This window comes from Rhinopithecus roxellana, chromosome 13 (genome assembly GCF_007565055.1).
Source record: "Rhinopithecus roxellana isolate Shanxi Qingling chromosome 13, ASM756505v1, whole genome shotgun sequence".
NCBI lineage: Eukaryota > Metazoa > Chordata > Mammalia > Primates > Cercopithecidae > Rhinopithecus > Rhinopithecus roxellana.
In genome coordinates, this window is record NC_044561.1 from 104,723,376 (window position 1) to 104,750,756 (window position 27,381).

The 27,381-nt window shown below is 44.0% G+C and overlaps 1 protein-coding gene across 8 annotated transcripts in view; it reads left to right on the plus strand.

Annotated features, from left to right (window-relative positions):
• The window catches only part of ASXL1 (ASXL transcriptional regulator 1), a 76,818-nt gene extending 50,273 nt beyond the window's left edge, over positions 1 to 26,545 (plus strand). For 4 of the 8 annotated variants that reach the window (XM_030914719.1, XM_010352765.2, XM_030914720.1 and 1 more), the window contains 9 exons: positions 15,406 to 15,526; positions 15,603 to 15,700; positions 16,613 to 16,706; positions 17,176 to 17,328; positions 18,601 to 18,764; positions 18,863 to 18,959; positions 20,147 to 20,252; positions 20,550 to 21,183; positions 21,702 to 26,545. In XM_030914719.1, the coding sequence (XP_030770579.1) occupies positions 15,406 to 15,526; positions 15,603 to 15,700; positions 16,613 to 16,706; positions 17,176 to 17,328; positions 18,601 to 18,764; positions 18,863 to 18,959; positions 20,147 to 20,252; positions 20,550 to 21,183; positions 21,702 to 24,608 (4,374 nt within the window). In that variant the 3' untranslated portion in view covers positions 24,609 to 26,545. Of the gene's footprint in view, positions 1 to 15,405; positions 15,527 to 15,602; positions 15,701 to 16,612; positions 16,707 to 17,175; positions 17,329 to 18,600; positions 18,765 to 18,862; positions 18,960 to 20,146; positions 20,253 to 20,549; positions 21,184 to 21,701 lie in introns of those variants that run through there. The other 4 variants (XM_030914722.1, XR_004052657.1, XR_004052658.1 and 1 more) reach the window with 4 other exon arrangements.
• Positions 26,546 to 27,381: the final 836 nt, after the last annotated feature.

Genomic DNA, 27,381 nt, shown 5'->3' on the forward strand with positions numbered 1-27,381 from the left:
TTTAAGTTCCGCCATTTATCTGACATCTATTAGTTGTGATTCTTTAGTAAAGGAGAGCTTTAATTTCTCCCCCCATTTGTTTATTCATTGTGAATTTATGGTTTCTTTCTTTCTTTTTTTTTTTTTGAGACAGAGTCTCATGTACTCTGTTGCCCAGGCTGGAATGTAGTGGCACAATCTCGGCTCACTGCAGCCTCTGTCTCCCGGGTTCAAGTGATTCGTCTTCCTCAGCTTCCCGAGTAGCTGGGATTACAGGCGCCTGCCACCATGCCCAGCTAATTTTTGTCTTTTTAGTAGAGATGGGGTTTCACCATGTTGGCCAGGCTGGTCTCCAACTTCTAGCCTCAAGCGATCCACCCGCCTTGGCCTCCCAAAGTGCTGGGATTAGGCGTGAGCCACAGTGCCCGGCCATGGATTCTTCTTTTTTTTTTTTTTTTAATATGAAGACTCACTTTGTTGCCCAGGCTGGAATGCAGTGATGCGATCTTGGCTTACCGCAGCCTCTGCCGCCTGGGTTGAAGTGATTCTCCTGCCTCAGCCTCACGAGTAGCTGGGATTATAGGTTTGTGCCACCACACCTGGGTAATTTTTATAATTTTAGTGGAGATGGGGTTTCACCATGTTGGCCAGGCTGGTCTCGAACTCTTGACCTCAAGTTATCCACCCGCTTTGGCCTCCCAAAGTGCTGAGATTGTAGGCATGAGCCATCATGCCCAGCCCTACCCATGGATTCTTATTTTATTATTGAGTTGTAATCTTTTTTTTTTTTTTTATTGAGATGGAGTCTCGCTCTGTCGCCCAGGCTGGAGTGCAGTGGCCGGATCTTGGCTCACTGCAAGCTCCGCCTCCCGGGTTTACGCCATTCTCCTGCCTCAGCCTCCCGAGTAGCTGGGACTACAGGCGCCCACCACCTCGCCCGGCTAGTTTTTTTGTATTTTTTAGTAGAGACGGGATTTCACCGTGTTAGCCAGGATGGTCTCGATCTCCTGACCTCATGATCCGCCCGTCTTGGCCTCCCAAAGTGCTGGGATTACAGGCTTGAGCCACCGCGCCCGGCACTATCATTTTTAATGTACAAATTTTCTCTGATTTGGCCAGTGGAATTGCATGTACTCCAACTTTTGTGTCCTTTTAATGTGTCCTCCTCATTCCTGAACACTTCTTTACTTACCTGCTTTCTGACCCAGCAAGATGTTCTGGGTTTAGCTTGTATTTTCCCAGCCCCACTTCTGGAATTATCCATTTTCCTGGGGAGCTCTGGTTTCTTTTAGCTTAGAATGGTATGCATGTATACATCTATCCCTGTTTCTCTATTTATCTGTCTGTAGGTAAATATAGTATTCATACTAATACCTTGCAATCAGTCTCTTACTGGGAGTTTCATTCTAACTTTACCCTTCTATATATGTCTTGCTACTCCAACATTGAGCAATCTGGCTTCTATTATGTGCTTTGTATCTACCTACTTGATCAGTTTTAGTACAAACACTTAGTTTTATAATTGTTAACCCATTCCACTGTGGAAAAACAAATCTAACTGGAACTCAGTATTTGTTTATAGTTCATTTAGGTTTTTAGCCTAAGGATACGTAGTCAAAATACTTGAAGAATTACTTGGGTTAGATCTATCCTTGTGCCCCTTCAGGGTGGTTATGTTATTCACTTTAAGTATATGTCAGTAAAAATTTTTAATGTATCACAACCACTTCCTCTTTTCAGTGCTGTGGGAAAACAAGCACTGTTGCACTACCCTTAAGAAAAGAAATGATTTTTTTTTGAAACAGGTCTCACTCTGTCTCCCAGGCTGGAGGGCAGTGGTGGCATCATAACTGACATCAGCCTCCCAAGTAGCTGGGACTACAGGTATATGCATCATGTCCGGCTAATTTTTTTTTTTTTTTTCCAGGCATGGGGGTCTCACTATGTTGCCTAGGCTTATCTTGAACTCCTGGGCTCAAGTGATCCTCCAGCCTTGGCTTCCAAAGTGCTAAGATTACGGGCGTGAGCCACTGTCCCCAGGTCAAGAAACAGGTTGATACTTTTTTTTGGGGGGGGGGGGAATTTGATATTATTAACAAAATTATATTTGCATCTACCTTTTGACCCATTGTTTCCATTTGGTTATTCAAGGCAGTAGTATTTGTAGTTGCAGAATATTAAAAGCTATCTAAATGCTGGTGGTACATAAGGGAGTGATTATATAAACTTTGATACATCAACATCATGGAGTATCATGCAGCTGAGAAGAAAATGAGGAAGTTTTCTATGAAACCATAGAGTGATTTCCAGAATATGTTGTTAAATGAAAAATTGAAGTGCAAAATACTCTCTGAGGCATGCAAATTTTTTTGTTGTTGTTGAAGGATGAGGTAGAAATAAAATAGATGTGTATATTATCATTTGTACAAAAAGAAACTGAAGAAGAATAAACCGGAAACAATGAGGTTGGTTAGGGGACTAGTAGGAATGGAATGGAGAGTTGGAGGGGGATGGAAACGGAAGGGATGGTGGGGAGCAGTGTAACTTACTCTGAGTATAACCTTTTATATAGTTTTGATTTGTAACCATGTTATATTTCACATAATTCAATATGTAGATAAAACAACAAAGATGGGAAATAAACAAAATGGGTTACAAACAAAAGATGAAACCCAATGCTGTTAACAGCTATACAATTCTTGATGTGTTTAACATATCGATTTCATTCTTCTTTCTGAATGTTTGGTCCTGGAGCCATCTTTTTTCCTGCTCTCCGCATGGACCGTTTGTGGTGTAAGGTGGCCAGCTATCCTGGTTTGCCCAGGATTGAGGGATTTCCCAGGGTGTAGGACTTCCAGTGCTAAAAATGGAAGCTCCCGGGCAAACTGGGGCCTGTTGGTTACTCTTTTGACATGCATGTGGCTGTTTTCCTCAGACTTTACTTTTATGTACCTCGGGAATTCTCTTCACTTTCTCCTGTGTTATGTCCTGCCTTTCCTAGATCTCACACAAATCTCATTTATTGTTACTCCTTTAGTTGTGTGTGCATTCTCTACACAATACATTTACGTAGAGCAAGTTCACCTAGAGTTGCTTCTTGAGAACAGGTGCCTAGGAGGTAAATTGAGGCCTTACATGTCTTTATTCTGTGTTCCATACTGAATTATTGGTTGGGCTCAGAATTCCAGATGTTACTCTTACTACATTCTTCAAAGCTGCTTTTGAGAAACATGCCATTGTGATTTCTGGTTATCATATGTTCTTTCTGACTGGAAGATTTTAGGATCTGTTTCTCTCCTGTGTTTTGAGATTTCATGATAATGCTGTGGAATGGGTCTTCTTCATTCATTATGCTGAGTATATTGCCTTATTAAACTTGGAAACTGGACTCTTCTCATTTTGGGAAAATTTCTTATATTATTTCTGTCTTTTGACTTTCTTCCTCTGGACCTTCTATTTGTTGGATGTAGGACTTTCTTAACGGAGTTTCTTTTTCTTTTTTCTTTTCGTTTTTTTTTTTTTTTTTGATCTCTCGGAGATAATCTGTTGTTTTTGGCATCTCATTTTTAATTTCTAGCAGATTGTTCATGTTCTTTAATGTTGCCTTATTTAAAAAAAAAAAAATTCTGGCTAACCTGTAGTACTTGTCTGTAGTCCTGACTACTGGAGAGGCCAAGGTGGAAGAATTGCTATGTTGCCCAGGAGTTTGAGTCTAGCCTGGGCAATATAGCAAGACCCCATATCTTATTAAAGAAAAAAAAAGCACTCTATGTTTGTTTTGGGGCTCTTTGAGAACATTTACTGTGAAATTTTATTTATCTTTGTTTCCTTTCAGTTCTCCTTCTATTTATTGTGGTTTTCTTTCACATAACAATGTGCTTAAATAGCTGGTGGTTCTTGATAGGTCACTCAACAGTGAGCAAACTGATGCATCCTGTGTTTGTGAGCAGTGTTTATTGGCTGTGATAGAGGGTGGGGACCTAGATGCTTTTAGGGGATCCTCGTGTTATCCATTTCTGAAGGTGTTTTCTCCTAGGCTGGTCACTTTTTCCAGGAGGAGAAATCCTTTCGTCTCTTGTCATCTGTATGAGAGTAGGCTGAGGGTTGGGGTCATAGTACTACCACTATTTGGGGCGCTTTGGGAGCCAAGGTGGGGAGGGAAGGTAGTGGCCTCATGATTTTCTGCTGTGTGGTGGTGTTGTTTTGTTTTGTTTTTTGAGATGAAGTTTAGCTCTTGCTGCCCAGGCTGGAGTGCAGTGGCGCCATCGCAACCTCCACCTCCTGGGTTCAAACAGTTCTCCAGCCTCAGCCTCCCTAGTAGCTGGGATTACAGGTGCCTGCCATCACCCCTGGCTAATTTTTTTTTTTTTTTTTTTTTTTTTTTTTTGAGACGGAGTCTCGCTCTATCGCCCAGGCTGGAGTGCAGTGTCCGGATCTCAGCTCACTGCAAGCTCCGCCTCCCGGGTTTACGCCATTCTCCTGCCTCAGCCTCCCGAGTAGCTGGGACTACAAGCGCCCGCCACCTCGCCCGGCTAGTTTTTTGTATTTTTTAGTAGAGACGGGGTTTCACGGTGTTAGCCAGGATGGTCTCGATCTCCTGACCTCGTGATCCACCTGTCTCGGCCTCCCAAAGTGCTGGGATTACAGGCTTGAGCCACTGCGCCTGGCCCCTGGCTAATTTTTGTATTTTTATTAGATACGGGGTTTTGCCATGTTGGCCAGGCTGGTCTTGAACTCCTGACCTCAGGTGATCTTCCTGCCCAAAGTGCTGGGATTACAGTGTGAGCCACCATGCCCAGCCTGTGTCACGATTTTCTATGTGGTCTTTGACTTAGTGGTCTTATTTAGAGTGTGACATCTCACTCCATCCCCCATCCCTTGAGCTGTGCCTCTGGTCTTCTATTCCAGAACCTCTCTGGTTTGATTTAATCAGAATATAAATCTGTTTTCCTTTGGAGCGGGAGAAGGGTATTGCCTTACTGTTTAGGGACAGGAAGGAGACCTGAGGGGGTCTGACTTCTTATTCAGAGTTTGAACAGTTCTCCTGTTCTCAGCCACTGCCTCTCAACTCTTGTCTACAGTGGTTCCTGGTGCCTCCCACTTCCCTGCCTGCTCTGGGCTTTTGAAGCACTGGGTTATTTTTTGTGGCTTTTCCCTCTGCAGCCGTAAACTTCATCTTTCCTTCTTTGCTGAGTCAGTTACTTCTTATCTTCCTGCTCTCCATCTTTCAGATTTCTGTTGACATCCTTCATCTATTGCCTTTTTCCTTTCCCTTACTCTTTGTATTTATGCATGTATACTTTTACTATTCCCTTATATCCATTCTAGTGAACCTTTAGGAGGATGCAAAGAAGTATGTGTTCATTTTGCCATGTTTATCCACAACCCCCAAATAACATTAAACAAAAGAAAACAAAATAAAAAAATTAAGAAAAAAGAAAAACCAAAATAAAACAAACCCCAAATAAATGGAGAGCAGCTATACCATGTTCTTAAGAAGATTCTATATCATAAAGATGTCATTTCTTCCCAATTTGATTTGTAGATACAATGCAGTATGCTACAAGTTTTGAAAATTGAGATATAATCGTTTTATGTATTTTGGGGGTACAGGTGATATTTTAATACCTGTATGCAATGCATAGACATTTTTCTTTGTGTTGGGAACATTAAAATTCTTCTTTTCTAGAAATTTTGAAATATATAGTAAATTATTGTTTACTATAATTTTCCTGCTCTACTATTGAATATTAGAACTTATTCCTTCTATTTAACTGTTATTTTATACCCCTTAAGCAACTTCTATTTTGCCATGTTTAAATATGGAAGCTCAAGCCTTTGTACAGAGAAAGTGGGAAATGCCCTTGGCTTTTATGCCAAACTCCACCCCCTCTGTCCCCACCTGCCACCCTGGCCTGTTGCCCCTGTTCTTCTCAGTAGCAACTGCTATCATTAATTTAATATGCATCCTCCTATTCATATTGAGGTATGTGTTGTGTTTGTTTATATAGGTGTATTTTATTCTCTTTAATGTTTAATAGTGTACCATATCAATATAGCTACATTTTATTTATCCAGTCTCCTGTTATGAATATGTACATTTTTCACTGTTTTATAATCTCTGTTATAAACACTGCAGAGCACTCATCCTTAGTCTGCATGTACAAACGTGTGAGAATTTCTCTAAGGGACTATTCCCTTACCTTTTCATATTGTATACTTGGGTAAAATGGAAGTGACCTGGAGGCTCTTTCTGTGGGGATTGGTGAAATGATTTTGTTGCATTTTCTTTGCATTTTGTAATTGTGATGAGAAAAATAGAATTATAAAACTTACAAATCTTTTTTAAAAGTTTTGAGAAACGTGCTGTTATGATCATGACATCAAGTTTTGTGCTTAAAAAGTCTGTATGTATTTCCTTGTGTTTAATGATGAACTCTTCAGATGTCTGATACAAATCTATAGTCCCTGATTAACAATTCTGAAATCCAAAATATTATGAGAACTGAATTTTTTTTCCCCTTGACTGATTTAGTAGTAAAACCTGACCTGTCCAAACTCATTTTGTGTCAAAGCTCTGATGTAGATTTAGAGGGCTAGGTTAGCCTATTTTATTTCACTTGGTCCTTGTCTACATTTTTTTTTTAATTAATGTGTTTGATTATGGGTTGCTGGTGGTGATAATATATAATATATGCATATCTTAGCATTCTAAAATTCAAGAAATTCTAAATTCTACAACACATCTAGACCCAAAGATTTCAGATGAGGGATTGTGGGCCTGTGGTCACCATTAGCTAGAAACTTTACTTGCAGCTGTGGGTGGCAACTTACAAGAATTTATTTCTGGTTGATAGAAATTCCTTTCTTATTATTAATAAGAACTGAGGCAATTTCTTTATATTCCAAGAGTGTGTTCATTTTTTAAATAGCAGCTCTTCCTTTTCTTTCGTTGACAGCTATAATATTGAAATTGCTTTTGATAATGCAAATGGATTTCACATTCAGTAGAACCTTTTTATGTTAAGTATTTTGTTTAAATGGTGAAGCCTTTTCTCAAGCGTGCATGGAGATTGCTTTATTAGTTTTAATTCTTCTTTAGGATTTTCATGAGAAAATTAAAACATCATTAGTGGACCATTTTAGCCACAGTTTTCCAAAGTTGCATTTTGACTTTGGATCTGTAAACTTTCTATACACTTCAATATGTATGTGTAGGTTTTTTTTAAAACAAAACAAAACAAAACAAATTTTGATCAGAATCTTTTGTTTTAGGCCGGGTGTGGTGGCTCACACCTGTAATCCCAGCACTAGAGGCCCAGGAGGGTGGATTGCTTGTGCTCAGGAGTTCAAGACCAGCCTGGGCAATATGGCAAAAAACCCATCTCTACAAAAAATACAAAGATTGGCCAGGCACGATGGCTCATGTCTGTAATCCCAGCACTTTGGGAAGGCCGAGGAGGGTGAATCACGAGGTCAGGAGTTTGAGACCAGCCTGGCCAACGTGGTGAAACCCCGTCTCTACTAAAAATACAAAAAATTAACTGGGCATAGTGGCAGGCGCCTGTAACCCCAGCTACTCGGAAGGCTGAGGCAGGAGAATTGCTTGAACCCAGGAGGTGGAGATTGCGGTGAGCTGAGTGCAGTGGTGCAATCTTGGCCTACCGTAACCTCCACCTCCCGGGTTCAAGCGACTCTCCTGCCTTAGCCTCTTGAGTAGCTAGGATTACAGGTGCGCGCCACTACGTCTGGCTAATTTTTGTATTTTTAATAGAGACGGGGTTTCTCTATGTTGGTCAGGCTGGTCTCGAACTCCTGACATTGTGGTCTGCCCACCTCAGCCTCCCCAAGTGCTGGGATTACAGGCTTGAGCCACCAGGCCTGGCCAAATTGACATCTTTATGATATAAAATCTTCTTAATCAAGAACAGGGTATAGTTCTCCATTTATTTAGGATTTGTTTTTGTTTTTCTGAGATAGGGTCTTGTTTTTGTTTTTTTGAGACAGTCTCTCAGGCTGGAGTGCAGTGGTGCGATCATAGCTCACTGCAGCCTCAAACTCCTGGGCTCAAGCAGTCCTCCCACCTCAGCCTTCTGAGTAGCTGGGACTACAGGTGCACATCACCATGTCCAGCTAATTTTTGGATTTTTTTGTAGAGGCGGGGGTCTCCTTACGTTGCTCATGTTGGTCTTGAACTCCTGGGCTCAAGTGATCCTCCTTCCTCGGCTTCCCAAAGTGCTGGGATTACAAGTGTAGCTAACACGCCTGACCTTTTTAAGATTTTAAACCTTTCTTGATAAAGTTTTATGTTTTCTTCATAAAATGATTATATTTCTTTTGTGGAATTTATCCCTGGGTAACATGTTCTTTTTTGTTATAAATTATATTTTCTTTTTTCTTCAACCCTGGCAAATGGATATATTTTCTTTTTTTTTTTTTTTCTTTCTTTTTTTTTGAGACGGTGTTTCGCTCTTGTTGCCCAGGCTGGAATGCAGTGGCACCATGTCAGCTCACTGCAACCTCCATCTCCCAGTTCAAGCGATTCTCCTGCCTCCGCCTCCCAAGTGGCTGGGATTACAGGCGTGTGCTACCACGCCGGGCTAATTTTTGTATTTTTAGTGGAGATGGGGTTTCACCATGTTGACCAGGCTGGTCTTGAACTCCTGACCTCAGGTTATCCACCCATCTCAGCCTTCCAGAGTGCTGGGATTACAGGCATGAGCCACTGCGCCCGGCTGATGGATAGATTTTCTAATTGATGATGTTAAGTGGTGATGTTAGTATCACTTGATTTTTCTTTTTCTTTCTTTCTTTTTTTTTTTTTTTTCCATATGATCTCAAATGTCACAGTGTGGCCAAAATCTCTTACTAAGTCTGAGTCTCTTGGATCTTTAATGTAAATAATTATGCTATCTGGAAATTATGACATGCTTATCTCCTCTAATCCCTTGTTTCTTTCTATTATGCATTGAAAGGAATTCTAGTATACTGTTGAATGGTTGGTATATTCTCAGTTTTTGTCAGCCTTCTCCTAAGAGATAGTATTTATATTTGCTCAGGAAAGATATAAGGAAAGTCATAACTGACGTTTTGCTTATTTTATTTATTTATTTTTGCTTCAGAATCTAATCTTGGGCAGTTTAAACTTTTTTTTTTTTTTTGAGACGGGGTCTCGCTCTGTCGCCCAGGTTGGAGTGCAGTGGCCGGATCTCAGCTCACTGCAAGCTCCACTTCCCAGGTTCCCGCCATTCTCCTGCCTCAGCCTCCGGAGTAGCTGGGACTACAGGCGCCCGCCACCGCGCCCGGCTAGTTTTTTGTATTTTTTTAGTAGAGACGGGGTTTCACCGTATTAGCCAGGATGGTCTCGATCTCCTGACCTTGTGATCCGCCCGTCTCGGCCTCCCAAAGTGCTGGGATTACAGGCTTGAGCCACCGCGCCCGGCCAGTTTAAACTTTTTATCAGTTTAAATGTTAGCTCTCCTTTGCTCAGATTTGTTACATTCGTAGTGTGTTGTATTTTTTGAGACATCTGACCTGTGAGAGAACTTTTTATTTTGGTTTACTTATTACTGATGGTTTATTTTTTTTTTATCACTAGCTTCTTTTCTAGTTACCTTGCCAAACTAGTATACTTTATGCATTTTAGAAACACTTATTTGTATTAATAGATGAATGTGAGTAAAAAGTATAAAAAGCAAGTCTTCTTTGTACTGTTTTACTCTTGCAAAAGTAGAATGAAAAGCTCTTGCAGCTTTCCTGTAAAACTGAATTTCTTTCCATATAAAAATGTTCAAAATGTATTTGTAAAAGTAATATATACTCATCAGTATCAAAAGGTTCAAAATAAAGAATTCCTACAACAACAGTTTTTAAAAAACAACTCAAAAAAAAATGGGTGAAAGACTTAAACAGATACTTAAAGAGGAAGATATGAATATGGCCAATAAGCACATAAAAAATTCTCATGCAGCCATAAAAAGAATGAGTTCATGTCCTTTGCAGGGACATGAATGAAGCTGGAAACCATCATCCTCAGCAAACTAACACTGGAACAGAAAACCAAACACCCCATGTTTTCACTCATAAGTGGGGGTTGAACAGTGAGAACACATGGACACAGGGAGGGAACATCACACACCGGGGTCTATCGGGGAGTTGGGGGAAAGGGGAGGGAGAGCATTAGGACAGATACCTAATGCATGCAGGGCTTAAAACCTAGATGACGGGTTAATGGGTGCAGCAAACCAACATGGCACATGTATACCTATGTAACAAACCTGCACGTTCTGCACATGTATCCCAGAACATAAAGTAAAATTTTAAAAAAAATCTTCAAAAAAAGTGCTCAACATCTTGAGACATTAGGCAAATTAACATTAAAATCATTGAATTCTAGCACTCTGAATTAAAATTAAAACCACAATGAGGTACCATTATACTCCCACTAGAATGGCTAAAATAAGACTGCCAGCTTCAAATAATGGTGAGGATTTGGATCGACTGGAGCTCTCATCAAGTACTGTTGGGAGTATACATTTTTTTTAATGAAGTTAGCTTTCATCCATCTTGTGACTCAGCAATTCTCCTAGATACTTATTCAGGAGAAATGAAAACATGTCTACAAAAAGTGTATAAGAATGTTCATAATAGCTTTATTCATAATAGCCAAAGCCTGGAAATAAACCAAATGTCCATCAAGAGAGAATATACAAATGGTCATATATGAGAATATTACTCTGTAATAACAAATAATGAACTACTGATGCATGCAACAACGTAGATGAATATCATAAACAGGCTGAGTGAAAGAAGCCAGACACAAAAGAGTTTATGTTTGAGTCCATTTACATGAAGACCAAGAACAGGCAAAAGTATGTTATGGAGTCAGAAGTCAGAACAATGATTGCCTTAGTAGGGTGAGGGGGTGGTTTCAAATGGGGGTTGACTAGGAAGGGGCACAAGGAAGCTTTTGGGGGTGTTGGAAATGTTCTATGTCTTGATATGCATTTGTTAGAACTCATTAAGTGGTACACCTGAGATCTGTGCATTTCACTGTGTTTAAATTAAACTTTAATTTTAAAAAAGTAGGGGAAGGATATGAGGAAGTATACATTGATCCAAGGGCGTTCTCCTACATAAGCACAATACAGTTATCACACTCAGAAAATTTAACATTAATGTGGCACTACCATCTGGTATGCAGTTCACATTCAAATATCTCAGTGTCTTAAAATTTGCTGAGAGTAGATCTTAATTGTCTTCACACTTCCCATCTCACACTCTCCCTCTCATGGTAACTGTGTGTGGTGAAGGATTGGTTCTCTCTTTTTTTTTTTTTTTTTTTTTTTTTTGAGATGGAGTCTCGCTCTGTCGCCCAGGCTGTAGTGCAGTGGCCGGATCTCAGCTCACTGCAAGCTCCGCCTCCGGGTTCACGCCATTCTCCTGCCTCAGCCTCCCGAGTAGCTGGGACTACAGGCGCCTGCCACCTCGCCCGGCTAGTTTTTTGTATTTTTTAGTACAGACGGGGTTTCACCATGTTAGCCAGGATGGTCTCGATCTCCTGACCTCGTGATCTGCCCGTCTCGGCCTCCCAAAGTGCTGGGATTACAGGCTTGAGCCACCACGCCCGGCCTTTTTTTTTTTTTTTTAAGACAGAGTCTTGCACTGTCTCCCAGGCTGGAGTGCAATGGCATGATCTCGATTCACTGCAACCTCTGCCTTTCAGGTTGAAGTGATTCTTGTGCCTCGGCCTCCCGAGTAGCTGGGATTACAAGCGTTCACCACCATGCCTGGCTAATTTTTTTATTTTTAGTAGAGACAGGGTTTCACCATGTTGGCCAGGCTGGTCTCGAACTCCTGACCTTGTGATCTACCTGCCTTGGCCTCCCAAAGTGCTGGGATTACAGGCATGAGCCACCGTGCCCCGCCTATAGAATTTTTTATATGTAGGATTCAGTGAAAGATCACCCATTATTAATTTTTTAAAAGCTTCATGATGGAAATTAGTCTTGTAAAATGTTAAAATCTTGAATCCTAGGGCATGTTTTCTGGCACCTGTTATTTTCAGTAACCCATTTCGTTTTTGTCATACATATCAGGGTTAATGTATGAAAAGTCAATTATGTCAAACTTACACAGTTTGTATGAAAAGATTAATGATCTTTTACAAATGCAGAATTGGCTGGATGTGGCTAATTGTAGAATTGGCCTGTAATCCTAGCGCTTTGGGAGGCTGAGGCGGGAGGATTGCTTGAGTGTAGAATTTTGATTCTTTTTTTTTTTTTTTTTTTTTTTTTTTTTTTTTATTTTTATTTCTGAGACAGAGTCTCACTCTGTCACCCTGGCTGAAGTGCAATGGCATGATCTCAGCTCACTGCAACCTCCACCTCCCAGGTTCAAGTGGTTCTTGTGCCTCAGCTTCCCGAGTAGTTGGGATTACAGATGTGTGCCACCAGGCCCAGCTAATTTTTTTGTGTGTATATTTAGTAGAGAGGGGGTTTCACTATGTTGGCGAGGCTGGTCTCGAACTCCCAACCTCAGATGGTCTGCCCATCTCAGCCTCCCAAAGTGCTGGATTACAGGTATGAGCCACCATATCCAGCATTTATATTTATTTATTATTATTTTTTTGAGATGGAGTTTCACCCTGTTGCCCAGGCTGCAGTGTAATGGCAAGATCTTGGCTCACTGCCACCTGCACGTCCTGGGCGATCCTCCTGCCACAGCCTCCTGAGTAGTTGGGAATACAGGCACGTGCACCACACCCAGTTAATTTTTGTATTTAAGTAGAGTCAGGGTTTCATTATGTTGGTCAGGCTGGTCTCGAACTCCTGACCTCAAGTGATCTGCCTGTCTCGGCCTCCCAAAGTGCTAGAATTACAGGTGTGAGCCACTGCGCCCGGCCAAGCCCAGGACTTTGAGACCAGCCTGGGCAACAGACCAAGACCCTGTCTGTATAATAAAAATTATGCAATATTAGAATAGCAAATCTTTCTATTAAAAGTTTTGTTTTCCTCATTGCTTTTTTACTGAAAATACATGGCTTTAGAAACTTCTGGGTAGTTTGAATTGCAGACAAGCAGGCCCTATTCTTGTTTGTTTAATTAATGAGATTTGTAAACAGTACTTGGTTTCCCCAGACTCTAGGACTTAGAGGAAGGAAATTTTGATTTAGCTCTTGGTAAAGCTAGATGCATCTGATTTTTCTTTTTCTTTCTTTTTTTTTTTTTTTGGAGACGGAGTCTGGCTCTGTCGCCCAGGCTGGAGTGCAGTGGCCAGATCTCAGCTCACTGCAAGCTCTGCCTCCCGGGTTTACGCCATTCTCCTGCCTCAGCCTCCCGAGTAGCTGGGACTATAGGCGCCCGCCACCTCGCCCGGCTAGTTTTTTGTATTTTTTAGTAGAGATGGGGTTTCACTGTATTAACCAGGATGGTCTCGATCTCCTGACCTTGTGATCCGCCCGCCTCGGCCTCCCAAAGTGCTGGGATTACAGGTTTGAGCCACCGCGCCCGGCTGATTTTTCTTTTTCATTGTTATTTTCTTGATCACAGAAAACAATACACGTTAATAGTAGAAAATACAATTGAAAAAAATATAAAGCACTTAATAAAACTCTACCACCTAGGCTAGGTAAGGTGGCTCACATCTGTAATCCCAGCACTTTGGGAGGCCGAGGTGGGTGGAACAGCTGAGGTCAGGAGTTCAAGACCATCCTGACCAACATGGCGAAACCCCGTATCTACTAAAACTACAAAAATTAGTTGGTCGTGGTGACAGCCGCCTGTAATCCCAGCTACTCAGGAGGCCGAGGCAGGAAAATTGCTTGAACCCAGGAGGCAGAGGTTGCAGTGAGCTGAGATCATTCCGCTGCACTCCGGCCTGGGTGACAGAGCAAGACTGTCTCAAAAAAAACAAAAAAACTACCACCTAGAGATGGTGGTGGTCAACACCTTAGCAAGAATTTCTCTTGCATTTTTCTGTGCAAACATATTCAGACAAATTTTCGTTTTTTAAAAAAGATGATAGAATCATACTGTATGAATTTAACTGCCTAATTAGCTTGCTGTATCATCGTCTCTCTTGTCATTAAATGCTCTACAGCTTTTTTTTAAATGGCTACCTGTGGTAGTATTCCTTGAAGGAAATACCTTAAAATTTTTTGTTTTTAAACTCTAAGATACATGATGTTTGGCTAAAACTAATGAAAATAAATTGATGAAACTTCAATGTAGTGGATCAAGAGACCCATGAAATTGATGAGCTAGATTGTTGTGAGCACCGCTTTTAAATTTATGGTGCCTTCTTAGCAGAATCATGACTTTATCAAATCTTTTTTTACATACTTTTATTCAAAGAAGACATTCTCCTCCTCTGCCCCAACTTACCTTCTTCTTGTCTCCAACTGCCAGTATTCATCCATAATCTTTGTAGTTTTGAGGTGTGAGATAGCTCCGAAGTTCTTGGGAATGGGTAGAGTTTAATTCTGAGTCTGTATATAGTCTATTGGAGGAAGCTTTTGTTAGGAGGTGAAATTTAGGATGGAGTTCTCCTCTACACTCTAGCCCTGTGGCCACAGTCTTTGGTTTAGATCTTTGGCATTTTTCAGTGGATATCTGTCATAATGTCTAACTCTTCTTCCTGCCTCCAGGCTTCCTATGATTGCTAGATGAAATTCCAAAAACCCAAATCATTCCCCTAGTTAATATCCTTCAGTGACTCCAGATCAATCAAATTCTTGATCCCTGCACATGGGTCTTATCATCTGCCCTCTCTAGCATCCTACATATTGAGTTCCCCACACCCTAGTTCCCCACCCCTCTAGTTTCCCTGAGTTTGGAATATTCTTTCACATTTGCTCATCCCACTATCTAGAATTTCCTACAATCTCCCTACTGCCAGCCTGTCTGTCTAGTTGCTAATTTATTTTAAAACCCAGCTTAAGTAACACATCCTTTTGGAAGTGTTACTTCCCTGATCGTTATTCACCTCCATGCCATCTTTTGCTCAACTCATTGAAGTTAGGTACCCCCTCTTGTGGGCTGCCACTGCTTTCCATATTCATCTATGTACCGTACTTTATATTGTAATCAGTTTAATTGACACACACACCCCCTACTTATTTGAGCTCCTTGAGAGCCGGGCCCTGATTCTTGCTCCTTAGCACTCCACCCTCCCCAGAACCAACATAGTATAGCTTATAGGAGGCACCCTATAAATGTTTAATGAATGTTTGAATGCAAAAGTGTATCTAACTTTATTGATGATATAGTTATGAAAAGAATGTGTTGAGAAAAAGGTCAGAAAGGGTTAGGAACTTGTCAGTATTCTAAATCCCTCTTTTTCAAAAGCATACACATTTAGGAATGACTGTCTTGCTTTAAGAATTTGTAGAGCTTTGTTCACCTAAGTTGTACCTTGCTATCACAGAAGGATGCCCTGCAGTGGTCCCGCCATCCGGCTACAGTGGAGGGAGAGGAGCCAGAGGACACGGCTGATGTGGAGAGCTGTGGGTCTAATGAAGCCAGCACTGTGAGTGGTGAAAACGATGGTAAGGACCCTTTACCGGGTGGGTGAGGGAGCCACAGCAGGCAATAGGGACTAACCTTTGTTTTCCTTTCTTCCAGTATCTCTTGATGAAACATCTTCGAATGCATCCTGTTCTACAGAATCTCAGAGTCGACCTCTTTCCAATCCCAGGGACAGCTACAGAGCTTCCTCACAGGTAAGGAAGAGGTAGAGCCTAACCCGGGAGGATGAATGATGACAGGTACAAGGCAAGATGCTTCCTTCTCCTGTTGTCAGCTGTGGACATGTTCAGAGAGTGAAGAATAGAAGTCTGGTCTCCAGCTGTTAGTAGCATTTTACAATGGGCCGTAGGAAAAGTGAACAGTAGGTCTGAGCAGAGTGAGTTTTTTCTTTTTCTTTACCTTGGCTGAGTGATTCTGTTTGTTTGTTTTTTTTTTTTTTTTTTTTTTTGAGATTGAGTCGCACCTGTCGCCCAGGCTGGAGTGCAGTGGTGTGTTCTCCGCTTACTGCAACCTCCGCCTCTGGGGTTCAAACAGTTCTCCTGCCTCAACCTCCCGAGTAGCTGAGATTACAGGCACGTACTACTGCGCCTGGCTAATTTTTGTATTTTTAGTAGAGATGGGGTTTTGCCATGTTGGCCAGGCTAGTCTTGAATTCCTGACCTCAAGTGATCCGTCCGCCTCAGCCTCCCAAAGTTGTGGGATTACAGGCGTGAGTCACAACGCCCAGCCCGATTCTGTTCACTCTTGTAATATACATGTGAACATCCGGGGAGAAGTGTGGTTAGTGCAGAGTAGTGAGAACAGGAGATTGGGAGTGAGCAGTTTGAATGGTGACCCTGCACTTACTAGCCTTGAGACTTTGGGAAAACTCCTTGCCTGTAAAATGGGGATAACAGTACGTTTTGTAGCTTGGAATGCCGCTTGGCACAGTGACCAGCACGTAGCTCAGTAACATTAACTGGTGCTCTCGTCAGCATTATTCGACAGATCTGGTTGAAGACGAACTTCATTTTACAAGAGAGTGAGTAGAGATAGTGTCGCCAGGGAATGCTTTTGTGGCTCTGCAGTTGATTTGGGCTCTCTTTTTGTTCTCTCTGGGAATGTAGGCGAACAAACAAAAGAAAAAGACTGGGGTGATGCTGCCTCGAGTTGTCCTGACTCCTCTGAAGGTAAACGGGGCCCACGTGGAATCTGCATCAGGTATGTGTAAACTCATGGTTGTGATGCTTTTTTCTCAGGTCCTGGGGACCTGGCCCCCCTCTGTCACCAGTTTCTGACCTAATAGTGTGATGCCAGGAGAGCTGTCGGGCCACAGGCAAGAGCCCTGCCAGTGGGTGAGGCCTGCCATAGGTTCTAGTGCTGGGCTCTGCCGTGTGCCTTCCTCTTTGTCTCCCAAAGCAGTCGTGAGGATCCAATGGAGGATTTGATTGTGCCAGTGCTTTGTAAAAGGTGTAGTGCTATACAAATAAAGGTGGCGGTTTGGCATCTGTAAGGTGGTATTTTTAAAGCCAGACCATGAGGTGGTGGTTTCTGTCAGCCTAAGGCTGGGAGATGGAAGTATCCCAGTATTGCTGGCAGCATCTCAGGGAGAGCTGGGAGAAGTGAGCTTGTCTGAGAGCCATGGGCGCGGCTTGTGATACTTTTGACCAGTGGAATGCTGTGCCTTCAGGGTTCTCGGGCCGCCACGCCGATGGCGAGAGCGGCAGCCCGTCCAGCAGCAGCAGCGGCTCTCTGGCCCTGGGCAGCGCTGCTATTCGTGGCCAGGCCGAGGTCGCCCAGGACCCTGCCCCGCTCCTGAGAGGCTTCCGGAAGCCAGCCACAGGTGAGTGGCTTGGCACTTATTTCTCTGCCTGTAAAGGGGGCCCCTGCAGGCCTAGTGAGAGGATGTCTTCTAGTTCCTTTACCAGTTTATTTTTACTTCTTGGGTGGCCCTCTATTTTTATTTATTTTTACCTTGTAGTTTGGTGATTTCATTTGTAGCTCTCTGCTAGACTGTGAGAACTCCTTTCAGGCAGAGATGATGCCACATTGTTTCTCATATGTCCCTGTAGGCCTAGTCTATGCCTGCCTTGTACTACTTAGTAAGTGTTTGAGTGAGTGAAAACTGCTTCTGAGCTTCTCAGTGAAGAATTCCAACACCCTTTTCTCTCTTCGGTAGCATCCTGCCACGTTCATTCCCAACATCTGTAGTCTCTATCAGACGCTCCCTTTTTCCAAACCTAGTCAGTATGTTGAGTGGAAGCATGTGTTGAATTTTGGGGATGCAAACAAATTCAGTAGTGCTATATCTATACCTCCCACCCCCACCCCCATTAGGGTTATTTGCAATACTGGTATGCTCTTTGCTATTTCAGGATTTAATTCTTAATGGCCCACGTGCTGGATTTTTTTGTAGATGAGCCACATGAAATCATTAAGAAGACAAACTTTTGCTTCTGAGAATTAGAGTAAACCTTTGTCCATGTGAGAACTAGGTTTGCTGTCTTGCTGCTTTTCTAGCTCATCAGCAGTGCTCAATCTAAGGTCTCACAGGTCTCTAGTCCTAGTGAGTTTTTCACATAAAAGTAACATTTGCTGAGGCTTCTGTGAGAGGTATTAGCATCTCATTTGGCGTTGAACAGTGCTTAGTACATTTCTGCATGGAGATCATCCCTCCAGCCCATTCATAGAAGGCTTCTGCACATTTTTCTATAGTAGACTAACTAGATTTACTTTTAGACGATTTCCATGATTTCTCCAGTTGAGCTTTATGGAGCCTGTTCTCCAGCTTTGGAGGGAAGCTCAGAACCTGCCTCTTGCCTAGTTTTCTGTGGGAAGTGTCCTTTTCAGGCTGTGACACAGCACAGTACAGAGTTTTGTCTGAGGGGATGCAACCCCAAGTGTTCTCCTAGGTTTGATGGCAATGACAGTAACCTGGAAAGAACAATTGTAACATGCAGGTTAGGATGGACTGGATAATTGAGCGGATTGTGTGCAGATAACTTCTGGGTAGTTTGGGTGCTGTCACCAAAGTTTTCCCATCAGTTAGCATTTGCTTTTTTCTTTTAAAAAGTTGAAATCTATACCTTGCTGCTTCTTGCTTCAAAAATCATAGGTCAAATGAAGCGCAACAGAGGGGAAGAAATAGATTTTGAGACACCTGGGTCCATTCTTGTCAACACCAACCTCCGTGCCCTGATCAACTCTCGGACCTTCCATGCCTTACCATCACACTTCCAGCAGCAGCTCCTCTTCCTCCTGCCTGAAGTAGACAGACAGGTGCACATGGGCAGCCTCCCCTTTGCCTCTTTCTGGATGGGCTTCTGTTCTCTTTTAAGTTTATTTATTAGGATTTGTTTCCCCCTTGATCCTTCTAGGTGGGGACAGATGGCCTGTTGCGTCTCAGCAGCAGTGCACTGAATAACGAGTTTTTTACCCATGCGGCTCAGAGCTGGCGGGAGCGCCTGGCTGATGGTACGTAGACGATCATCTCAGACGGTTTGCGATGCACCTGACATATGTGGTGTTGCATGTCTCCTGGTACTTAAAATCCAAGCTCTTTCTTCTCAAAGGGTTATTTAGTAAAGGCTTTCCTCATTACCAATAAATGTGGTGAGTATTAATGTGCCACACAGCTCTGAAGAAATAACAGGGTGTTTAGGTTTAGACTTTCACTATATTGGATGTATATACTCATTCTTCATCTCCTTTTTATCATTAAAACTATAAACACCTATTCCAGTAATCATGGCATCGTCTGGAAGGGTGGAGGAAAGCACACTGTGGAGTTGACAAGCTCCACCATGCTCTATCTTTAGGCATTGTCACTTAGAGTGATTGTTAGCTTCTATTAATTTAATTTTGTAGGGAAAGTGTTGAGGGGGCTCTTAAGAACACCCCTAGGTTTGATGATTTGCTAGCAGGACTCAGCATATAGTTATATGTATAGGGCTGTGGTTTATTACAGCAGAAGAATACAAAGTAAAATCAGCAGATGGAGAGGCACATGGGTGAGGTCCAGGGGAAACCATGTGTTGGCTTCCAAGGTCCTCTCTCAGTGGTGTCACACAGGACACATTTAATTCCCACAGTAACAAGTTATGACAACATGTATGAAATGTCTGCTAGGGAAACCTGTTAAAGACTTGGTGCCCACGGTTTTTATCAAGGGCAGATCATGTAGGAAGCCACTGCTTGGCACATACCAAGATTCCAGATTCCCAGAAGGAAGGCAAGTGTTCAGCATAAGCCATATTGTTTGCATAAACAATTTAGGCACAGTGAACAACTCATATCAGTTAGGGTGATTGGGAGCCCTCCTGAAATCGTAAGTTCCCAGGTATCAGTCAACAGCTGTTCTTTTAAATAGGCCTTTCTAAGAATAAACAATCAGGCCCACTATGTTAACTTTTTGTCTACACAGGAAATGAGAATGGTTCTTTTGTTTGTTGTTTTGCTTTTTCAGTCAAGGAGTTGCTTGGTCTCACTTTACGGAAGAGTGAATTTCCCTTATAGTAGGCGTGTTAGCTCTGTCCCTATAAGAGCGTGATGTGAGAGAGCCTCTAGAAGAGACATGTTTTAAAACTGGGAGATTCAGCTGTCCATACGACAGACATTAATATCCCGAATGTACTTACTAGAAGAGGTTTATTTCTCCCTAGGCGAATTTACTCATGAAATGCAAGTCAGGATACGACAGGAAATGGAGAAGGAAAAGAAGGTGGAACAATGGAAAGAAAAGTTCTTTGAAGACTACTATGGACAGAAGTAAGGCAGTTGGAGCTATGAGTCCTGGTCTGGGGTTTTGAGGGGATAGAGGTAGATGGTCTCAAATTAGTGTATTACTTACATGTTGGACAACAGTGTGGAGATTGCAATGACACTTGGGTCATTTATCTTAATGCCATAGTGAAGCTGACAGAAGTTTTTCTATGGTTAGAGTTATGCACCATGCAGATTTATTTTGTTCTGAGATATCTATGTTTCTGGGTCCATATTATTCATAGAAATAAAAGAGACATGTCCACTCTGGCCTGAAACTGATGGTGTGATTTTGATTTTCAGGCTGGGTTTGACCAAAGAAGAGTCATTGCAGCAGAACGTGGGCCAGGAGGAGGCCGAAATCAAAAGTGGCTTGTGTGTCCCAGGAGAATCAGTGCGTTCACAGCGTGGTCCAGCCACCCGACAGCGAGATGGGCATTTTAAGAAACGCTCTCGGCCAGATCTTCGAACCAGAGCCAGGAGGAATCTGTACAAAAAACAGGAGCCAGAACAAGCAGGGGTTGTTAAGGATGCAAAATCTGTGGCCTCAGATGTTCCCCTCTACAAGGATGGGGAGGCTAAGACTGACCCAGCAGGGCTGAGCAGTCCCCATCTGCCAGGCACATCCTCTGCAGCACCCGACCCAGAGGGTCCTGAATTCCCAGTTGAGTCTGTGGCTTCTCGGATCCAGACTGAGCCAGACAACTTGGCACGTGCCTCTGCATCTCCAGACAGAATTCCTAGTCTGCCTCGGGAGACTGTGGATCAGGAGCCCAAGGATCAGAAGAGGAAATCCTTTGAGCAGGCGGCCTCTGCATCCTTTCCCGAAAAGAAGCCCCGGCTTGAAGATCGTCAGTCCTTTCGTAACACAATTGAAAGTGTTCACACCGAAAAGCCACAGCCCACTAAAGAGGAGCCCAAAGTCCCGCCCATCCGGGTAGGAGACTGTTTGATTCCTGGCTGCCCTGGAGCCAGGTTTTCTTTGAGGGTCATGAGATTATAGAGCCCTTAACTCTGGGGCCTTGAAGTTAATTATGTGGGAATGTAGAGCCTTTTGTGAGAGGTTTTCTTGAGACAGCCTTAAAGTTTAGTGAGATAGGTTCTTTTCTTCCTCACTTTTTTGTTCACTCTGTTGAAGTTATCTCCAGAGGTCAAAATCCTTTGGAGTTTTAAAATCTTTTTAAGATAGTGTTAGGTTCTTTGCTGTAGTGACTCACACAGTCCCACCAGAAATTAAATTTAGAAGTGTGGCATATAACAGCCCTTGAGCAGAATCTTCTCTGAATGGTGTGGTATTATGGCAGCCGTTTTACTATGATGATTTCATTGTTTTAAGGAAATTATTTGATTCTGTATGCCATGACCCTTAAGCTACTAGAATCCCAGTTTTGCTTTACAGTCCCTAGGTCAGATCACCCAGTCAGTTAAAACTGTTTTCTAATTCTTTTTTTGCAGATTCAACTTTCACGTATCAAACCACCCTGGGTGGTTAAAGGTCAGCCCACTTACCAGATATGCCCCCGGATCATCCCCACCACGGAGTCCTCCTGCCGGGGCTGGACTGGCACCAGGACCCTCGCAGACATTAAAGCCCGTGCTCTGCAGGTCCGAGGGGCAAGAGGTCACGACTGCCATAGAGAGGCGGCCACCACTGCCATCGGAGGGGGGGGTGGCCCGGGTGGAGGTGGCAGCGGGGCCACCGATGAGGGAGGTGGCAGAGGCGGCAGCAGTGGTGATGGTGGTGAGGCCTGTGGCCACCTTGAGCCCAGGGGAAGCCCGAGCACCCCTGGAAAGTGTACGTCAGATCTACAGCGAACACAACTACTGCCGCCTTATTCTCTAAATGGGGAGCATACCCAGGCCGGAACTGCCATGTCCAGAGCGAGGAGAGAGGACCTGGCTTCTCTGAGAAAGGAGGAAAACTGCCTACTACAGAGAGCTTCAGTTGGACTCAGAGATGGGCTGGGAGATGCCTCCCAACTCCCCATTGCTCCCACTGGGGACCAGCCATGCCAGGCCTTGCCCCCACTGTCCTCCCAAACCTCAGTAGCTGAGAGATTAGTGGAGCAGCCTCAGCTGCATCTGGATGTTAGAACTGAATGTGAGTCTGGCACCACTTCCTGGGAAAGTGATGAGGAGGAGCAAGGACCCACCACTCCCACAGACAATGGTCCTATTGCGTCTCTAGTGGGAGACGATACATTAGAGAAAGGAACTGGCCAGACTCTTGACAGTCATCCCACTATGAAGGATCCTGTAAATGTGACCCCCAGTTCTACACCTGAATCCTCATCAACTGATTGCCTGCAGAACAGACCATTTGATGACAAATTAGGTCTTGGTGACTCATGCCTTTCTATGAGGGAAAGTGATACTAGACAAGAAAACTTGAAAACCAAGGCTCTCGTTTCTAACAGTTCTGTGCATTGGATGCCCATCCCATTGAATGATGACGTAGTGAAACAGCCTGAACCAGAATCCAGAGAACATGTACCGTCTGTTGAGCCCCAGGTTGGAGAGGAGTGGGAGAAAGCTGCTCCCACCCTTCCTGCATTGCCTGGGGATTTGACAGCTGAGGAGGGTCTAGATCCTCCTGATAGCCTTACTTCACTCTGGACTGTGCCATCTCGAGGAGACAATGACAGCACTGGCAGTTACTGTCAACAGGTGGACGTTGAAAAGCTGAAAATCAACGGAGACTGTGAAGCACTGAGTCCTCACAGTGAGTCCACAGATACAGCCTCTGACTTTGAAGGTCACTTCACGGAGGACAGCAGTGAGGCTGACAGTAGTGAAGCTGAAGTGACAAAGGGATCTTTGGTGAACAAGGATGAGAAACCCAGTTGGAACCAATCTGCCTCACTGTCCAAGGTGAATGGTGACCTGCGTCTGGTTACAAGGACAGATGGGATGGTTGCTCCTCAGAGCTGGGTGTCTCGAGTATGTGCGGTCCGCCAAAAGATCCCAGATTCCCTACTGCTGGCCAATACTGAGTACCAGCCAAGAGCCATGTGCCTGTCCAGGCCTGGGTCCTCAGTGGAGGCCACTAACCCACTTGTGATGCAGTTGCTGCAGGGTAACTTGCCCCTAGAGAAGGTTCTTCCACCAGCCCACAATGACAGCACGCCAGAAGCCCCACAAGTACCGCTTACAAAAGAGCAGAGCCATGGCTCCCTGCACGTGGGATCTTTACATGGTCTTGAAGAAAAGAGTGGCATGGTTGTTGGAAGCAGCCCCATTTCTTTAAGGGCTTTGAAGGAGCCTCTTCTACCAGATAGCTATGAAACAGGCCCTGGTCTTGCCAAGATTGAAGTCACCCAGGCTCCTGGAGCACCCCAAAAGAATTCCAAGACAGTTCCAAGTTTTGACTCCCTCCATCCAGTGACAAATCCAATTACTTCCTCTAGGAAACTGGAAGAAATGGATTCCAAAGAGCAGTTCTCTTCCTTTAGTTGTGAAGATCAAAAGGAAGTCTGTGCCGTGTCACAGGACAGTAATTCAAATGCTGCTCCAGGCAAAAGCCCAGGAGATCTTACTACCTCGAGAACACCTCGTTTCTCATCTCCAAATGTGATCTCCTTTGGTCCAGAGCAGACAGGTCGGGCTCTGGGTGATCAGAGCAATGTTACAGGCCAAGGGAAGAAGCTTTTTGGCTCTGGGAATGTGGCTGCAACCCTTCAGCGCCCCAGGCCTGCAGACCCGATGCCTCTGCCTGCTGAGATCCCTCCAGTTTTTCCCAGTGGGAAGTTGGGACCAAGCACAAACTCCATGTCTGGTGGGGTACAGACTCCAAGGGAAGACTGGGCTGCAAAGCCACATGCCTCTGTTGGCAGCGTCAAGAATGAGAAGACTTTTGTGGGGGGACCTCTTAAGGCAAATGCCGAGAACAGGAAAGCTACTGGGCATAGTCCCCTGGAACTGGTGGGTCACTTGCAAGGGATGCCGTTTGTCATGGACTTGCCCTTCTGGAAATTACCCCAAGAACCAGGGAAGGGGCTCAGTGAGCCTCTGGAGCCGCCTTCTCTCCCCTCCCAACTCAGCATCAAGCAGGCATTTTATGGGAAGCTTTCTAAACTCCAGCTGAGTTCCACCAGCTTTAATTATTCCTCTAGCTCTCCCACCTTTCCCAAAGGCCTTGCTGGAAGTGTGGTGCAGCTGAGCCACAAAGCAAAGTTTGGTGCGAGCCACAGTGCATCACTTTCCTTGCAAATGTTCACTGACAGCAGCACGGTGGAAAGCATCTCACTCCAGTGTGCGTGCAGCCTGAAAGCCATGATCATGTGCCAAGGCTGCGGTGCATTCTGTCATGATGACTGTATTGGACCCTCAAAGCTCTGTGTATTGTGCCTTGTGGTGAGATAATAAATTATGGCCATGGGAAACATTGTATATTTAGTGTGTGTATTTTGATAATGATGGATCTTAAATCTGTATACAGAATATCATTGATACAGTACTCTTTTTAGGCAGGAGCACTCTTGCCTTCCCCCAGAATTTATAGTGCTAAAGCCCTCTGTCTCTTGTTGACCCTTCTGGTCTTGCTGGAGGTGTTTCCTGGGTATAACCCATTGGGCTGCCCAAGGCCAGCCAGCCTGAGCTCTCCTGCAGACAGAGCCTGATGTGGCATGGAGTGGGGTTGTGGGTGATGGGGGGACTGCCTGACTCCCAGTGGGACTTGAAACTGAAGCAAGAAAGATGCATTCTCCATCAAGGGAATTAACCTACCTGAACTAAGTAGAAATGCCAGTCTTCCACTGCCCCCTCCCTGCCATCTTTTCTTCTTCTACTTTGGGGAGTTGATGGCCAGGAAAGAAGCCAGCACAGGGTTAAAGTAACTCCCAGCATTGCCCACCAGGGGGCTGGTGCACATGCTGACCTTAGGGTCACGGTTGAGTCAATTGCCAGTTGACGGAGCAAATTTGGAACTTTTCTGTCTCCATGTGATCCACTAGCCCACAGGATCATTTGGAACCTTGAATAGCTCTGCTTGGACAATGGGGTTGGGGAATAGGGTTGTCTTTCCTATGAAAATGCCATCTGTCGACCTTGTGAGTCAGCTGTCCAGACGTTTGCAGGTGAATTCCTCTGCTTGACATCTTCCCTGTCACTTTGGACCCTATGGGAGTGGGCATCTCCACGCACCTGTGTATGTGAAAATCATTTTACATTTCAAAGCAGTGTGTGTTTCATATTTTTATATTTTTAACTCTTTATTCTTGGATGTATAAAGTGAACTTTTTGGCTTCTGTAAGTATGCTCTATGCACCTCTAATGTTTTATCATGTATTTATATGTTGTACACAGTACTGGCTGATTCTGTAAATGGATGTATTGTACAGAGAACATGAACGTCTCTTCCTAATTTTACATCTTCAGCATCATTGCATTAAAGTGGTGTAATCTTCTCTACACCTGTTGTCAGAGCCACTGAGTGCTGTGCTGCTCGACGTGAGGGTGAAATGATTGACTTGTGACCTGCCAGGTTGCCTGATGCCCTGTTGGGTCACCGGGTGAATCTGCTGCAGCCTGCAGAGCCACAGTCAGCCTGCCCACACGCCGCCAAGCAAACTCATCTTGCTTTTCACATCTCTCCTCCTACAGCCTTAATGGCTGCTTGCTGCCATATGTGACAAATCACCACCACCAGTGTTAAGTGCTTCTGGATTCATGGGTGAGTTCCCTGGGCAGCCCCCAGGAAGGCCTTCCAGATCTGGCTCCAGGGTCACCACCTGTCACAGCAGTACCTGGGACCATGCTCTCCTGGGACTGTGAGGCTCCTTTTGATGTACTTTTGACATCGGGCAGGTTTGGGAAGAAACAAAGCCATGCCTGCTCCTGCCTCTCTCCCAACATGTTTCCAGCAAGTAGATGCCCCTGTGTGTGTTTTCCCTTTGCCTTGTTTCCTGCCTTATATCTTGTATTTTGACTTACTACAAAATTGAGGGTCCTTGCTTAATTTAGGTCAAGTATAAAATTTGTATGACTTCAACAAGTCTGAAAGGTTTTTTTCTCATTTAATCTGATGTGGCATTTTCGTCATCTGAAGCATGAGTGACAAGTTGGGAATGATGTGATTTAGAATGCAGTATTGGCCAAGTCAAAGTTGCCAACTTAAGTGTCCGTTTACCAAAAACCGGGAACAGGGGCCCAAGCATGTCCACTCCTCTTCCCTCTGCTGGAACCTTTGGGGACACTCAAGGTTACAGTTTGACACTGATCTGGTCCATGGGGCTGCCCAGAGAAAGCACTGCTTCTGTATGTCTGTTGTGGTATTGGAACAATAAACCGTACAACCTGCAGTTGTGGTCTCAGTCATCTGTGGCTGCCTCGCTGGTGTGGGAAGGTCAGCTGAAGTGCTGAGCTGGAAGAGAAGGAGTAGACGCCAGCTGTCCTCACCTTGGCTCTGGAGCTACTGTTCTTATACTTGGAGCTCTTCTTTTGGGAGGTTAGTCCAAAAGGAATGACTTGGCAGCTTCACGGGTCTTTAGCTGTTCATGACTTGGCGGACTTCACCACATAGACTGCAGTCATCAATCTACCGAGAGCAATGAGAATGTTTCCCCTTGTGAGTGGGAGTCATAAATTGTGACATCCCTCTGAGCAGCTCGTCCAAACAGCTTCGCCGAGCTTGAGGTTGCCACGTGGCTTCCTAATGGTCAGTGGTCTTCTGTGGGAGGGTGACTAGCTCTGACCTTGGAAAACCTTAACCCCAAGCACCTCTTTCTGTAGCCTCTGGTGGCAGTGAGAGGAAGGTGCTGGCCCAGGGTGGGGTGTCTGATGCTAGTTGAGTGAGCCTGAGTAGGTGGCCTGCTTCAGGGATTGACTTCTTGACTAAGTCCTCAGACGTCTCTAGAGTACGTAAATACATTGACTTTGTGCTTATCAGAAATAATTTTATTGGTATGTAATTAAGCCAAAAGACCAAATGATGGGAGTTTAAACATCTATTCATTAATGTTTTCCTGTGGATTGGAAGAAACACTTCGTGGTGGGATATCCTTTGGGCAGTTCAAGCTGCCATTTTGTAGTGCTGCTGTTTGATCGACATGCAGTTTTGAGAATTGATGATTTGGAGGCCCTGTAGTGACTGAGCAACTGCCTGGTGGTGGTGATGTGTCCTTGTGTCACAGGACCC